Source organism: Pteropus alecto, unplaced genomic scaffold, assembly GCF_000325575.1.
Source record: "Pteropus alecto unplaced genomic scaffold, ASM32557v1 scaffold45, whole genome shotgun sequence".
NCBI lineage: Eukaryota > Metazoa > Chordata > Mammalia > Chiroptera > Pteropodidae > Pteropus > Pteropus alecto.
This window is the reverse complement of record NW_006442491.1, coordinates 40,330,429-40,343,485: the sequence shown is the minus strand read 5'-3', so window position 1 is coordinate 40,343,485 and position 13,057 is coordinate 40,330,429. Positions and strand designations below refer to the sequence as shown.

The 13,057-nt window shown below is 68.5% G+C and overlaps 1 protein-coding gene across 5 annotated transcripts in view; it reads right to left on the bottom strand.

Moving 5' to 3' along the window:
* COL20A1 (collagen type XX alpha 1 chain) overlaps positions 1-13,057 on the bottom strand; it is a 15,914-nt gene that overhangs the window by 2,281 nt on the left and 576 nt on the right. For 2 of the 5 annotated variants that reach the window (XM_025040042.1, XM_025040044.1), the window contains exons 2-27: positions 12,087-12,245; positions 11,679-11,798; positions 10,982-11,146; positions 10,295-10,459; positions 9,868-10,037; positions 9,408-9,537; positions 8,476-8,621; positions 8,273-8,396; positions 7,962-8,101; positions 7,458-7,587; positions 6,914-7,056; positions 6,641-6,773; positions 6,100-6,242; positions 5,791-5,920; positions 5,264-5,302; positions 4,573-4,711; positions 4,176-4,318; positions 3,961-4,070; positions 3,398-3,556; positions 3,216-3,293; positions 2,735-2,821; positions 2,157-2,210; positions 1,615-1,710; positions 1,326-1,523; positions 993-1,046; positions 470-541 (exon numbers count right to left, since the gene is read on the bottom strand). In XM_025040042.1, the coding sequence (XP_024895810.1) occupies positions 470-541; positions 993-1,046; positions 1,326-1,523; positions 1,615-1,710; positions 2,157-2,210; positions 2,735-2,821; positions 3,216-3,293; positions 3,398-3,556; positions 3,961-4,070; positions 4,176-4,318; positions 4,573-4,711; positions 5,264-5,302; positions 5,791-5,920; positions 6,100-6,242; positions 6,641-6,773; positions 6,914-7,056; positions 7,458-7,587; positions 7,962-8,101; positions 8,273-8,396; positions 8,476-8,621; positions 9,408-9,537; positions 9,868-10,037; positions 10,295-10,459; positions 10,982-11,146; positions 11,679-11,798; positions 12,087-12,245 (3,227 nt within the window). The remainder of the gene's footprint in view (positions 1-469; positions 542-992; positions 1,047-1,325; positions 1,524-1,614; positions 1,711-2,156; positions 2,211-2,734; positions 2,822-3,215; positions 3,294-3,397; positions 3,557-3,960; positions 4,071-4,175; positions 4,319-4,572; positions 4,712-5,263; positions 5,303-5,790; positions 5,921-6,099; positions 6,243-6,640; positions 6,774-6,913; positions 7,057-7,457; positions 7,588-7,961; positions 8,102-8,272; positions 8,397-8,475; positions 8,622-9,407; positions 9,538-9,867; positions 10,038-10,294; positions 10,460-10,981; positions 11,147-11,678; positions 11,799-12,086; positions 12,246-13,057) is intronic. The other 3 variants (XM_015596951.2, XM_025040043.1, XM_025040045.1) reach the window with 3 other exon arrangements.

The window sequence follows — 13,057 nt, the reverse complement described above, 5'->3', positions numbered from 1 at the left end:
GCCCTGCTCCCCCGCCCTGCTCCCCTGCCCTGCCCCCCCGCCTGGGGCCATCCATCTGGCGGCGGGGGACCCCATGAGGCAGGCAGAATTCCTGATCCTGGAAGAGTTGGGGTAGGAGTCCCCAGTGGGAAAAGGACCGGCCCCTCAGATGGGGGACACCACCCCAGGGAGAACAGACCCTCCCCCAGCCTGAGCCAGCTTGGCCAGCACAGAGTGTGTCCCAGATCCGCGTCCCCCCTGCCTCCATCTCCCTGGCCCCCGGAACCTGCCGGAACCCCCCCAACCCAGTCCTCAGCCCTATTACCTGTACCCCCGCCCACACCCCGCCGTGGGCCTGGCAGGGGGCAGCCCTGGCTCTTCTGCTCCAAGCCAGCCGCTCTGGCGTCATCGAGGGTGAGTTTGCGCACATTTGTCACCCCCCACCCCTCCCTGCTGTCTGCTGGGCTGTCTGGATGGGGAGGGGACTCACCGTGGGCCCCACAGCCCCTGCGGGTCCTCGCTCCCCGCCAGTGCCCCTGGCCCCTGCCACGCCCTGGAAGCCCTGCCAAGACGCAGAAGTGGGGGCTCGGGGGCAGACCTATGAGCCCGGCCCCGCCGCTCTCCGGCCCTGGCTGTCCCGGTCCCCACTGTGCTGGACCAATCCAGACTGTGGTTTGTCCCCAGCCGGCTGCCCCCAGGCTGTGCCTCCCACCCTCTCCCACAGAAAGTGCTTCTTAGCGGGGTGTCCCCGGCCCTCCGGCTGAGGTGGTGTCTGGCAGAGGACAGAGAGGCTGGGTGCCACAGCCAGGCCGTGTGGCATCTGGGTACGCAAACGCCGCTCCCCACCCCCCCTGCCCGGTGGGGGTGAGAGAGTCCCGGGCACAGGGCACTCGAAGGCCCGCAGGGCCTGGGACAGTGCCAGCCCACGAGAGCACCGCCTCCCAGGTCACCTCGTGGGGGTGGCTGCGCTCCGTTCAGCCCCCAGGAGGGTGGGGGGTGCGGGGGGTGCCTACCCTGGGGCCCGGGGGTCCGGGTAAGCCAGCAGCACCCTCCAGGCCTCTCATTCCCTGAGGACAGAGGAAGGGCACGCTGGGGTCGGCGTCCGCACCCCTACACGCCCCTCCCTCAGTGGTCCACACCTGTGAGGGGTACCGCCTGTGCCTCGCTCCGAGAGCAGATGACGCCGACCAAGCTCAGGGCCTGACCCGCCAGGTGCGAGCCGACACCCCATCCCCCCAGCCGGGCCACAGGTGGGGCAGCGGGGGCTGGAGCGGCGTGGGGGCAGAGGAAGGAAGCCCACCCCCACCTTCCGTCCCAAGACCCTCTCCCGTGGGGTGCCCTTTCACCTTTGGTCCCTGGAGGCCGACCCTCCCAGGGGTGCCCTGGAAGAGAACAGAGGCGCTGGCCAGGTGGGGCCGAGCCTGACCTGGAGCGGGAGGCCCTGCCCCAAGGCCCCCGCCCCGTGCCTGGGCGTGGTCGGACCCCGCTACCTGCAGGCCTGGGAGTCCATGGTCCCCCTTCTGTCCTTTGACCCCTGGCGGACCCTGGAGCGGAAGTGTAGACAGGGCAGCAGGGCGGGCGGAGAGGGGCCAAGGGCAGGACGGGGGTGGTTGGGGGGGCGGGGCCAAGACTTACCATGGGTCCCTGGACGGTTCGGCCCTGGGTCCCTGGTGACCCCTGCTGACCTCCAGGGCCCTCGGGTCCCATCTGTCCGGGCGGCCCAGGCTCTCCCTGGAGACACAGGCAAGGGAGGGGTAAGAAGGCCCCCGGCCGCTCCTGCAGCCCTTCCGGGTCCTGCCCCTGGTCCCGTCAGCCTGTGGTGCCCAGACCCGGGCCCGCAGAGGCGTCTTCAACCCCGCCGCCCACCCCAGGAGGGGCAGCTGGGCCCCAGGCCACTTCTCCTGGCACAGAGCAGGTGGACGAGAAAGCCAGGACACCAGACCCGACATCGCCCGACCGTCTCTCGAGCCTCCAGGGGACAGAAGGCACAGCGCTATTTGAACTGTGACTGCAGGAGAAAAGCTTTCAAAGACCCTTCGTGAACTCGGCACATCTGCTGCCCAGAGCGGCTGTTACTCAGGGCTCCCAAGGTGGGTGGCGGGGCGCTGGCCCCTCACGGGGAAGGCATCTCACTCCCCCGGCTCTGGGGAATGTGCCGGGGGCCACCCACAACTTACCCTGGGCCCTGGGAAGCCCTGCTGTCCTGGGGCGCCGCCTCTCCCTGGCAGGCCCTGCGGGGGGCACAGGCAGGGCTGAGCCCAGCACAGCCCACCTGAGGCCGGCCTGCCTTAGCACGGCCCTGGGCTCCAGTCCCCGCCTGCAGCTGGAGAAGGGGTGGGGGCTTCCGAGAGGGCAGCCCAGCTCCCCTCCCCTCCCACAGCGCTGGCTGAGGTGCAGACCAGACCAGGATCGGGTGGCCTCTCCCCGGTGAGGTCTGTGCTCTGAGCTAGTGCTCAGGGACCCTCGTCCCCGGGCCCTTGGAGCCTCCCTTGGTGGGGGCAGAGAGGCTGCCTAGAGCAGGGAAGATGGACATGCTGGGCCCCGCGCCAGAGCGGGAGTGGGCGCCGGGAGGGATGTCCGAGGCAGTGAGGACAGGGCACACGTGAAGTGCAAGCCGGGTGTGTGGCAGTCCTGGGGACAGCTGCCGGGCCTGCTCACATCCAGGGGGCATGGGAGGGGCTGCCCTCACCTGCCTGTGGCAGCAAGATGTGGCCAGGAGCCCCTGGTCACCCCAGGGAGGGGCTGCTGGACTCACCGGAGGGCCTTGGGGCCCCGGGGGCCCGGGGGCCTGTGGGGGGCAGGTGCAGGCGGAAGGCGGGGTCGGGCAGGCCTCTCCGTCCATCTGGAAGGACGAGACACCTCTCGTTAAGCGGGACCTCCTTGGGCTCTTGTCTGACCCCGGAGTTCAGGGTGGCCATGGACGCCTTGGTCCAGGGAACTTTCAAGCCCCACCCTAGGAGGCTGGGGGAGGGTGAGGACAGGCACAGGCCCCAGCACGTTCAAGCCAGCGTGGGGACACGGGGGGTTCACAGGAAGTGGAGTGGCCCCCGTGTGCGAGTGGAGGTAGACCTCTCTGCAGCTGGGGTCTTCCCAGCCACCCTAACCTGCCTTGTCCCCAAGGCTTCCGAGATGCTCCCAGAGGCCACCTCAAGCCTGCCCTGATCTCCCAGCATCACGACCTGGAAGGCCCGTCGAGCCCAGACCGTGTGACCCTGGGTGGGCACTGACCCACCTACCAGTGCAGGGAGCTCACAGCACCTGTCCTCCTCCGCCCAGGTGTCGCTGCAGACGATCTGCAGCATCTGCAGCTGCAGCTACAGAGCATGGAGGGAGCGCGGTCAGACACGTAGGGCCTGAAGGGGGCCAGGCGTGCGTCCCACGGCCCCCTGCGGCCAGGCGGGACAAAGCCAAGGCTCACCGCCGCCGAGCTGCTCCGTGGGCCCCGGGCCTTGGCCAGCCTCCCCAGCGTGACGAAGCCAGTGGCAGGGGGGCTGCCAGCCTCCCCGATGGGCCTCTCGGCCACCTTCTGGCAGTCCACATAGAGCCGGACCTTGGAGTGGCCCACGGCCACATGCACCTGTGAGACACCGCGGAGGTTCCCCCCAGCCCTGGCCCGGTGGGGGACATGTGTCCATCACCCGGGCCTGACCTCAAGCCCCGTAGGAACCCCTCTGGGCCTCAGTTTCCCCCATACGTGAACCATGTGACACCAGTACGGTGAGACCAGAGAGCAGAGCTGAATGCTCCCAACCCAGATTGAGCTGGGACATCCGGGCAGAGGGGACCTCAGGGGCGGAGGCCAGGGGACACTCAGGGAAAGTCCTCGCATTCTGTGGGACCCACGGCAACGGGCCGCCTGCGGTGGGGAGGCAGGCGGGCAAGTCCTGCAGCACCGTGGGGTCTGTTCAGAAGTTGGGGAGCAGGGCAGGGACTTGGGCAGAGGGAGACGCAGGTCTGGGTCTTTCTGGAACCTTCTAGGACCTTATGGAAGCTCCCGTAGAATATCCTCCTCACTTCGGGCAGGTCAAAGGTCACCTCCTGCAAGGCCGCCCTAGGGTGGTGGCTGAAGTAGGTCAGCGACCTCCTGCTGGCTGGGGGAGCCGAGGGAGGGCGGAGTGAGGCCCGAGTGGGGCGGCGGCAGGCTCAGCACCCACAGCCAGCGAGGCCTCGAGGGGCAGCCTGGGCTCCCAACTGACCGTCCAGCAGGACCCCCAGGACGGGCTGGAAGTCCTCGGCCGTCATCTGCCACAGCGCGAAGGCCTCGCGGGGCGTCTCGGGGAGCAGGCGCAGGAGGAAGACCACCGTGTGCTCCGTGGGGAGGGCGGCCAGGTGGATGTCGCTGTGGGGCAGGTGGGGCCACCGCGGCCTGAGGGAGGCGGGCCACAGGGGCACGGCCCTCCCCCGAGCACAGACCGGGGCCAGCGGGGCCAGGCCGAGGCTCCTCCCGCCCTGTCCTCACCAACGACAGGCCGTGATGGACAGTGTTCCCCGCAGGCAGGTGGGGACAGGCAGGTGGGGCTCCGAGGCCACCCAACCACAGCCAGGGTCACTACAGTGTGGCGCCCCTGTCGGGCCCACCCCCTGCCCTCCCACCTGGCCCGGCGCGTCAGCTGAGCGTCCTTGAAGAGTGTGAAGGTCATGGCCGGGCCCAAGGCTGAGGGCTCCATGGCGACACCGCGGATGGAGGCGTACTCCTTCTGTGCCAGGCCAAAGGCCGCCATCAGGTCAAAGCCTGGGCGGGACAGACAGGGTGTGGGGGGGCGGTGAGGGAGGGACGGCCCAGGCGAAGGGGGAGAGAGCCAGGTGTCGAGTGGGGGCGGAGAGCGGGAGAAAGCTAGGGGCCGCCTGGATGGGGACACAGGGACCGGGGTGCACAGGACCCATATTCCAGCCCTCTCTGGGGAGAGCCTCAGACTCGCAAAGCGCTGAGAACGCTGAGCGACCCGGGGACCCCTGGCTGCCCAGCGCTTGGGCAGAGGCGGCTTGCGGAGGCCCCCGCTCACCTCTGCTCCACCACGGCCCAGCCATGACCTTGGACGAGCCTCAGAAACTCGGACTGTGAGCCATGAATAAAGGCACCAGGCAGCCCTGAGTGACGCTTCTGCAAAGGTGTGGGCCCTGCCTGCCTAGGTCCGGTCCCCGTGACCCAGGCCCCAGGCCACCCTTCCCTTCCCCACGAGGTCAGAGGAGGAACGGGTGGGGTTGGGGAGGGAGAGAGCTGTCCCTCGGGGCACGGACGGGGACACAGGGACAGGGACACAGAGATGGGGACACAGGGACCCACCTGCGACGGAGCTGTTCGGGTGGAGGGCCGGGCAGGCTGCTGAGAGGCGACAGGGGGTCGGGGTCAGGTGCAGGGCCTCCTGGGCAGCGGTCCTACCCTGCGGTCTGAAGACGGGCTGGAGCCTTGCTGGACGCGCCCTTTGGAGGTCCGCAGTCCTGTGTGCCCCGCGCCTCAGGGGCCAGGGAGGGACGGCAGTGGTGTCTCTAGGAGACGGTGCCACTGGGTGCTGCGCCCTGAGAGGTGCTGGCCCCCCTGCCGAGCGCCCAGCGGCAGGGCCAGGGAAATGCCCACGTGGGCAACACGGAACAGACCGGGGCCTGGCGGTGCGGGCGTGTCCCCCCGCCGGCGCGTGGCAGGCGCTCGGAGGCGCCCGTGTGCGAGTGGAGGTAGACCTGGGACCCAGAGCCCCCGACGGGAAGGGCGCTGGGCCCGGCAGCTGTCCACCAAGTAGTGGCCCAGCCGGGTGGACCCCCTGGGTCCCGGGCGTCTGGGGGCCTGGCTGAGGTTGGGGCCTCATGCTCACTCACCTGTCCGGCCCGTGGCCGACACCGCCACACTCTCCCCTGCCTCGTAGACTGCGGAGACCAGGACCCTGTACTTGGTGGCTGCCAGTAGGTCGAGGAGTGTCGCCTGGCTCCTGGGTCCCGGAATGGAGACCTGGGGAGGTACAGTCACCTGAGCCACCCTCCCGAGTGCCTCTGCTCGCTTAGGCACCTCAGCTCGTCCCCCATGGAAGAGCTGGCACCCTCAACAAACGGGGTGGGCCTTGTCCCCCACTGCCACCAGGACCCAGGGGCCCACGAGGAGCAGTGGCTCCCTGCCCCACTAAGACCCACCGATTTCTCGGGTCCCGAGCCCGAGGCCAGCACATAGGTGACCCGGTAGTAGAGGACATGGCCACTCGGAGGTGTCCAGCTGACCCGCAGGCTGTTGGGCGACTCGGAATCCAGGGCTAGGCCGGAGGGCGGGCTCCAGCGAACTGTGAGAGCCCCAGGACACGGGGACACGAGGGGCTCACAGGAGGGGCCGAGGACAGCGACACGCCCCCCACGTCCTCGACCCCACGCCCACATGCTCCCCACGTCCCCACTCCACTCCGCCCCGCCGTGCCCCGTGCCCCGATCCCACCCTGCTGCCCTCACACAGAGTCCTCCCCAAGACCATCCTGAGCATCGTCACACCAGGTGGCTGGAACCCTTGGCCACCGCAGGAACCCCTGCCTGGAGGGTTCAGGGAGACCCCAAGAACCGAGTGGTCAGGCCAGAGGGTTGGGGACTTGGGGAATTGCCTGAGAGTTCGGGGACCTGGGCTCATGGAGCTGGGGGGCCCGGGGTCCCTCTGGGCTGCCCCCGCCCCATGCAGCTGAGGGTGACCTACGGGGGGTGTAGCGGAGGGACACGGGCTCGCTGCGGGCCCCGTCCCCGTAGTAGGCCAGGATGGTGATCTCGTACTCCGAGTGCCTCCCCAGGCCAGGCAGGACGGCCGTGCCCAGGTTCCCTGGCACGGAGATCTGCGGAGAGGGGGCCCAGGTGAGCACGCGCCGGGAGGCGCTCGCAGGCCACCGGCAGGCAGGTGTCCCTACGAGGCAGCAGCAGGGCGTGAGCCCCCAGGAACTAGATGTGGGAAGGGGGTCCTCTCCCCACCCAGCACCTCATGGGCCTTCCCGTCCCCAAGGGGCAGCCACTTGATCTGGTAGACGAGCACGCCAGAGGCCGCCGCCGCTGCCCACTCCAGCCGGACCTTGTCCCCAGGGAGCTCTGTCACTGACAGCTGGCTCGGGCTGGGGACTTTCCCTGGAAGACAGGAGAGGGAGACTGAGGCTCGGGTGGCTGGGTCTGGGGCGGGACTCTGAGGAGTGCCCCCCGGGTGCCCTTAAGGAGGCTTTGCTGGCGTGGGTCACACTGGGGGCAGAGGGAGCGCGTCTCCATGCAGCAGCTGTTCCCACATGTGCCCCTTTCCCAGGATGCACCTGCTTCCTGGAGGTGGCCCCGCCTCCTGCCTGCTTGACAGCAGAGGCCCCCATGTCACACCCACGTGGGCCTTGCGCCCCACGTCGCACCTGTCCAGTACCTGTCCCCACCTGGCTCAGGGATGCACCGGGTAGACGCCTAAGTGTGTGTTGACGTGGAGCGTCCATGGGAGCAGAGGGACACAGCGCAGCCTGGAGACCCCACTTCAACCACTGCCCACTCACGTGTGGTCAGGCGGCCGGTCATCCTGGAGGAGCGGCCCCCGGGGTGGAGGCAGGTGACGTGGACGGTGTACGTGGTGGAGGAGGCGAGGGGGCCCAGGATGGCCGAGGTGGCGTTCCCAGGAGCCTCCGTCTGCAATGCCGGGACACAGGGCCTGGAGCCGACCCCGAGGCCAGGGAGGGGGCAGCCCCTGCCCGGATGGGGACCCGGGCCCAGGATCTGCCCGCCACAACCTCCCCCAGGGTGTACGGGGGGTGTGGGCCACCACGCTGGGGCGGGGTCTCCTGGGGCCTCGCCCCCGCACCCCTCAGTCTCAGAGGGCGATCTGCCATCCACGGCAAAGCGACTCGGGCGCCCCTCATTTACATCCATCCCCTCCCACTCCCGCCAGACTGGGGTGCTTCCCCCACCCCACCCCAGACTGCGATCGCAGGGCTAGGAGGGGGCTCAGGGCACCAGCACCCAGGTGGACACTCCAGGCCCCCTGGACACCGGCCTGCGCTCACCTGCCCCGAGTGGCCGCCCTCGCCGGACACGTAGCTGACCCTGCATGGGCGCACAGGCCTCGGGGTGCCCTCCCAGAACACGCGGGCTGAGTCGTGGCTCACGTCTGAGAAGCCCAGGTGTTTGGGGGGGCCCGGGGGGCCTGCGGAGCACAGCAAGGCCTCAGGGTCCAGCCGCCCCGCCTTCCCGAACATGCAGCTCGGGCTGATGGGGCCACTGGGCGGGGTCTGGAGCCTTCTGCCCATGGAGGGCTTGGGGACCGCAGTGACAGCTCCGCCCCTGGTGGGTGGCGGCCTGCGGGGTGGACACTCACGGGTCTTCGCACGGATGCCCCGGGCCTCACTGGCCTCCGACCCTCGCAGGCTCCGCACCCAGACGCTGTAGTCCCTGCCCGGCTCCAGGCCGTCCAGCAGCACCTCTGGGAGCCCCACCCGCACCTGCAGGGGTGCACGTCAGTGCCTGCCCCCCGCACCCCCATCCGCCTGCCCCGGCTGTCCCCACACTTCCACCTCGCACCTCCATGCCATCCTCCTCGCCCTTGGGGGAAGCAGGGGAGCACCGCACCAGGTACTGGGTGGCCCCGGCTGAGGGCTGCCAGGTGAGGCGGATGGTTCTGGGCGTCACTGTGGCGAGGGTGAGCCCCTGGGGTGGGGGCAGAGGTCCTGGAAGAGAGAGACACACACCAGAAATCACAGCAAAGACTGTAGTACAGAGGCATCTTCACCGGGGACACAGAAGCAGCACCACAGCCCCTGGGGGACACCCCACGCGCAATTCTAAATTTGTCCCCAGACTTCACCCTGGCCAAGCTTCTGGCCCCTAGCTCTGAGGAAACGCAGCCAGCCCGCAGTTTTCAGTTTAAGGGTCAGAAGCTGTGGCCTCCAGTGGGTGAAGGGCCCCATGAAGGAGCCGGACATGACAGGCCACAGACCATGTGGCGCCATCTACAGGAAAGGTCCAGAAATCGCACATCCCTGGAGACAGGAGCAGATGAGGGGTTGCGGAGGCTGGGGGCAGGGGGTTGGGTGACAGCTAAGGGGTGCAGGGCTTCTGTTCAGGGTGATGAAAATGTCCTAAAGGTGACTGTGGTGACAGGTGACAACTCTGTGATCACGCTGAAAACCACAGAACCGCACGCTGTACATGGCGAGTCGTGGGGCTCGCAGCTGTCCCCGGGGCTGTGGCCCAGCGGGGGGTGCTCCAGCAGTGTGTGAGCAGTGCCGGCAATGGTCTTAGTTGTGGTAGGGTGACACACGTGATGTCGCTTGTGTTCGGAAGGGGACACTGAGGGTCAGAGAGGTCCAGTGATTCGGCCTCGGTTTCACAGCAAGTTGGGGGTGGTGCCCCCACCCGGGTTAAGACCTGTAACTGCCCGACGTACCACCCTGGCTGGTGCCGGGCTCCCAGGGGCGCCCCCAGCCCTGAGCCCAGCCCGCTGCCCCACCCACCTGTGGTCACCAGGCCCCGCAAGCCCTCTCCGACCCCCGCCTCGTAGACGGGGGCCACGGACACCAGGTACTCCGTGCTGGAGGTCAGATTGTGCAGCTCCGCAGATGCGCTGGGCCCCTCCACCACCACCTGGAGCGCCAGGCAGATGGAGCGGGCGGGGTGGGCGTGGTGGGGCACAGGAAACGCATCAGCTCCGGAGGGCTGGGGTCAGGCCTCGCTCCCCACGCAGCCCTGTCCCTGGCCCCGGAAGCAGAGCAGCTCCCAGCCACCGGCAATCATCAAAGGCGCGAGCACACGCACCAGCGGCATCCCGCCCCCTTGGCCACCCGGGTGTGCCCTGGGACTTGGGCCTCTGGCAGGGTCACCCCGCTCTGCTCTCTCCCCACGCTGACTCCATCACCAGTGGGCCTTTACTCCAGCCCTGGCTTTGCACGGGGCAGGCAGAGGGCCGCCTCTCACCTCCCTGGGGGCACCACCCCTGGAAGGCCGCCACGTGACCAGGTACTTGAGGGGCAGCTGAGGGGCTGGAGTCCAGGACAGGCGGACACTGGAGAAGGTCACCTGGGTCAGGACCAGGCTGGTGGGAGCGGAGAGGGGGTCCAGGGCCGGGGCGGCTGCTGCTGGTGATACTGAGGGAGGAAAGGTGGACGGCCCACAGCCTCAGCTGGCAGCTGGCGTTAGCAGCTCCGCCTGCTCCCCCTGGCGGCCACATCCAGGAAGGACAGGTGTTCCTCGGTGGGGACTGCGGACCCCTCGGAGCCATGGGACTGGTTCAGGGAGCTCCTTGGAGCTGCAAATCCCTGTCCCTCTGCCCAAAGCGTCCAGACAGGGCCTGGCGGGCCGTGAGCATGGTCGACCCCACCCTACGTCACCACCGCCCGCTCACCTGGGCCCCTCCGTTGGCTCCTGCCCTGGACCTTCTGACAGATGAGGCGGCTGAGCAGGCCTGCCAGCATGCCGAGCTGGGGGAAGTCCGGCACGCTGTGGACAGTGACGTCCAGCGGCTGGGACGCCAGGAGCCTCAGCTCGGCCTCGTCAGCATTCTTCACGCCTGCCATGGGGCGCAGGGGTGACGGGGTGCCTTGGCGCTGTTATTCCATCTTACAATGGGTCCACTGGGCCTTGCCCGAGTCACCCAGCGGGGTAGGGGGGGTCTATCCCAAGCCACACAGCCTGGACCCCACAGGCCCCAGGATGGGGTCACCTGGCAGGACCCCGTGGGAAACGGCTGCCTGGGCCCTGGGGGGAAGGAGGGGCCAGGCCCCCAAAGGCCCCTCACACGCCGTGCTATGCCCTGGGGGAAGGGGAGCTGGGCAGGGAGGTGTCCAGAGACGACACTGCAAACTGGCCCATGCCCCAGGGAGCGACTTGTGTGGACACCCTCCGAGCACCCATGGGTGCTTGGGTCATCGCTTGTGCACCGTCACCAGCTCCCAGAGCAGAGACTGGTCCTCCGTCTTCAGACTCGGGGCTGAGGCTCAGAGTCACCGTGAGACCTCCGGCCTGGGACACAGCCGGGTGCAAATTGCACCCCGTGCTGGGAGCCCCCCAGCGGTGGTCTGGGGCTGCTCACCCACAGCAAAGACGTCCACATCCAGGTCCTTGAGGACACGGCCAGCAGCATGGGCATCGTCCTGGGACTTGCCATCTGTCACTAGGATCACGACTTTGGCGGCCTCCGGACGGGGACCTGCTGCAGGCCTCAGGCTCTGTCGCAGCACGTGGGTCAGGGCCAGGCCTTGGGTGCGGTGAGAATGCAGCTCAGGTGGCCCCAGGTGACCCTCCCAGTGCCCGCCCCACCCACGACCACTCCAGCTCGCTGGCCCCATGCTCAGTCCTGGACTGGGGTGTCCGGAGGGCAGGGACACCTCCGCCCCTCCCCTCCAAGGCACCACGCGCCCAGGAGACCCAGCAGCGAGGCCCCAGGATGCAGGGAACAGGGAGGGGACTGTGCCATGGGAGACACCCCCAGGGGGCTGCTCCCAGCAAGACCACTCCAAGTCCACTGGCCGCCCCTTCCGCAGCTTCTATCTATACTCAGAGCCACTCACTCTCAGTGACTGCAGACAGAAATCACAGTCTTGACAGAGAAATAAGGGTGATTTGCTGTTTGCAAAGGTGGGGACGGGGCTCAGCTCCACCCAGCACTCGGCTGGTCACACACAAGCTCGCGGGTCTGGGAGGTTGTAAAGGGAGGCTGACCCACAGGACGGGCGAGCGGTTTTGTTCGGGCCCGAGCCCCTGGCAGACTCCCGAGGACGGGGGCACACCTGTGAACGTGTTCCCCCCTTTGTAGCGGAGACTGTGCACGGCCGCCAGCACCTCCTCCTTGGTGTGGAAGGTGTTCAGGTCCCACTCGGTCTGGGGGTCTCCACTGTACTGGGTCAGGCCTGGGGAGGGGGCCGGGCGTGGCTGTTGGCACGCGGAGCAGCTGCGGGACACTCACAGCCTCGCTGCCCGGAGTCACCAGGGAGAGCACGTTTGCAAAACTCTGCTCTCTGCACTCAGGGGTCACCAGAATGCCTCCCAGAGCCAGCTGCTGCATCGGCCAAGGTGGGGACTGGCACCAGGCCTGGCTGCTGCAGCCGCCCTCCAGTTCCCCCTTCTCCTCCCTGCACTGGGGGCTGATGAGCTGTGGGACCCCGGGGTGGGGCGCAGGGCGGGGGGCCGGCACCCACCTACTTGGACTTTATCCGGCCCGATCTCGAAGGGCTTGATGATGCTGGCCAGGAAGTCTTTCACCTGCCGGAAGTGACTGTGGCCGATGCTCCAGGACCCATCCACCAGGAAGATCAGGTCCACGGGGGTGGGGGGCGTGCAGCGGAACTGGGGGCCGGCTGGGCAGCAGGGAGGGCGGGGCTGTAGGTGAGGCCGCCTCCCCTGCAGGGCCCCAGGCTGCTCCAGGCCTGGTCTCCATCCCTGGGGCTGGTGGACGGTGAGGGGCCACGGAGCTCCGGCCAGAATGAGGCGGGCAGCTCAGTTTGGGGACAGGGATTCCCGAGGTGCTTGGGTCTCACCAGAGTCAGAAAACCCCACGTGGACCTCGGTCCCTCGGCTCAGCCCCTCTGAGACCCCAAAGAAGGCTAATGAGACACCCCGGGGCCCCTGCGCCTCTGCCCTCCAGCGGTCCTGGCAGGTCCGGTCACTGTGTGGTTGTGGGGATAGCCATGCGGGGGCCATTTCCCCTGGCGGGCTGGCCTATACCCAGGCCCAGCGGGCAGAGGCTGCCCAAGGTTGTGCAGACCGGGATGAGCGGGGTCAGCACCGCGGACAGCTCCTGTGCCCTTCCCTGGGGGCGAGGCCTCACCTCGGAGTGGGGGCTTGTCCCCAGGACCGGGGAGCTCTCTGCAGACAAAGCCTCGCCCCCCCGACAGGGTCTGGGACTCCCTGCGGTCGATGCAGACAGCACCCCAGGCCCAGCCCAGAGCCAGGGCCAGACCCGCAAGGAGGCTCCTGGGTGGGCAGGCGCAGTGAGATCCCGTCTGACCGGGGAGGCACAGCCCCGCCCTCAAGCCCTGCGTGGTGGGGAGACATCCTGGTGGACCCTAAGTCCACTGGGAGACAGGGGGGCGCCCAGACCCCAGAACCCACGTGAGAGGGGATGCGCCCGTCTGAGGAGGCAGGCACCTCCTTCCATCCACGCCTGATG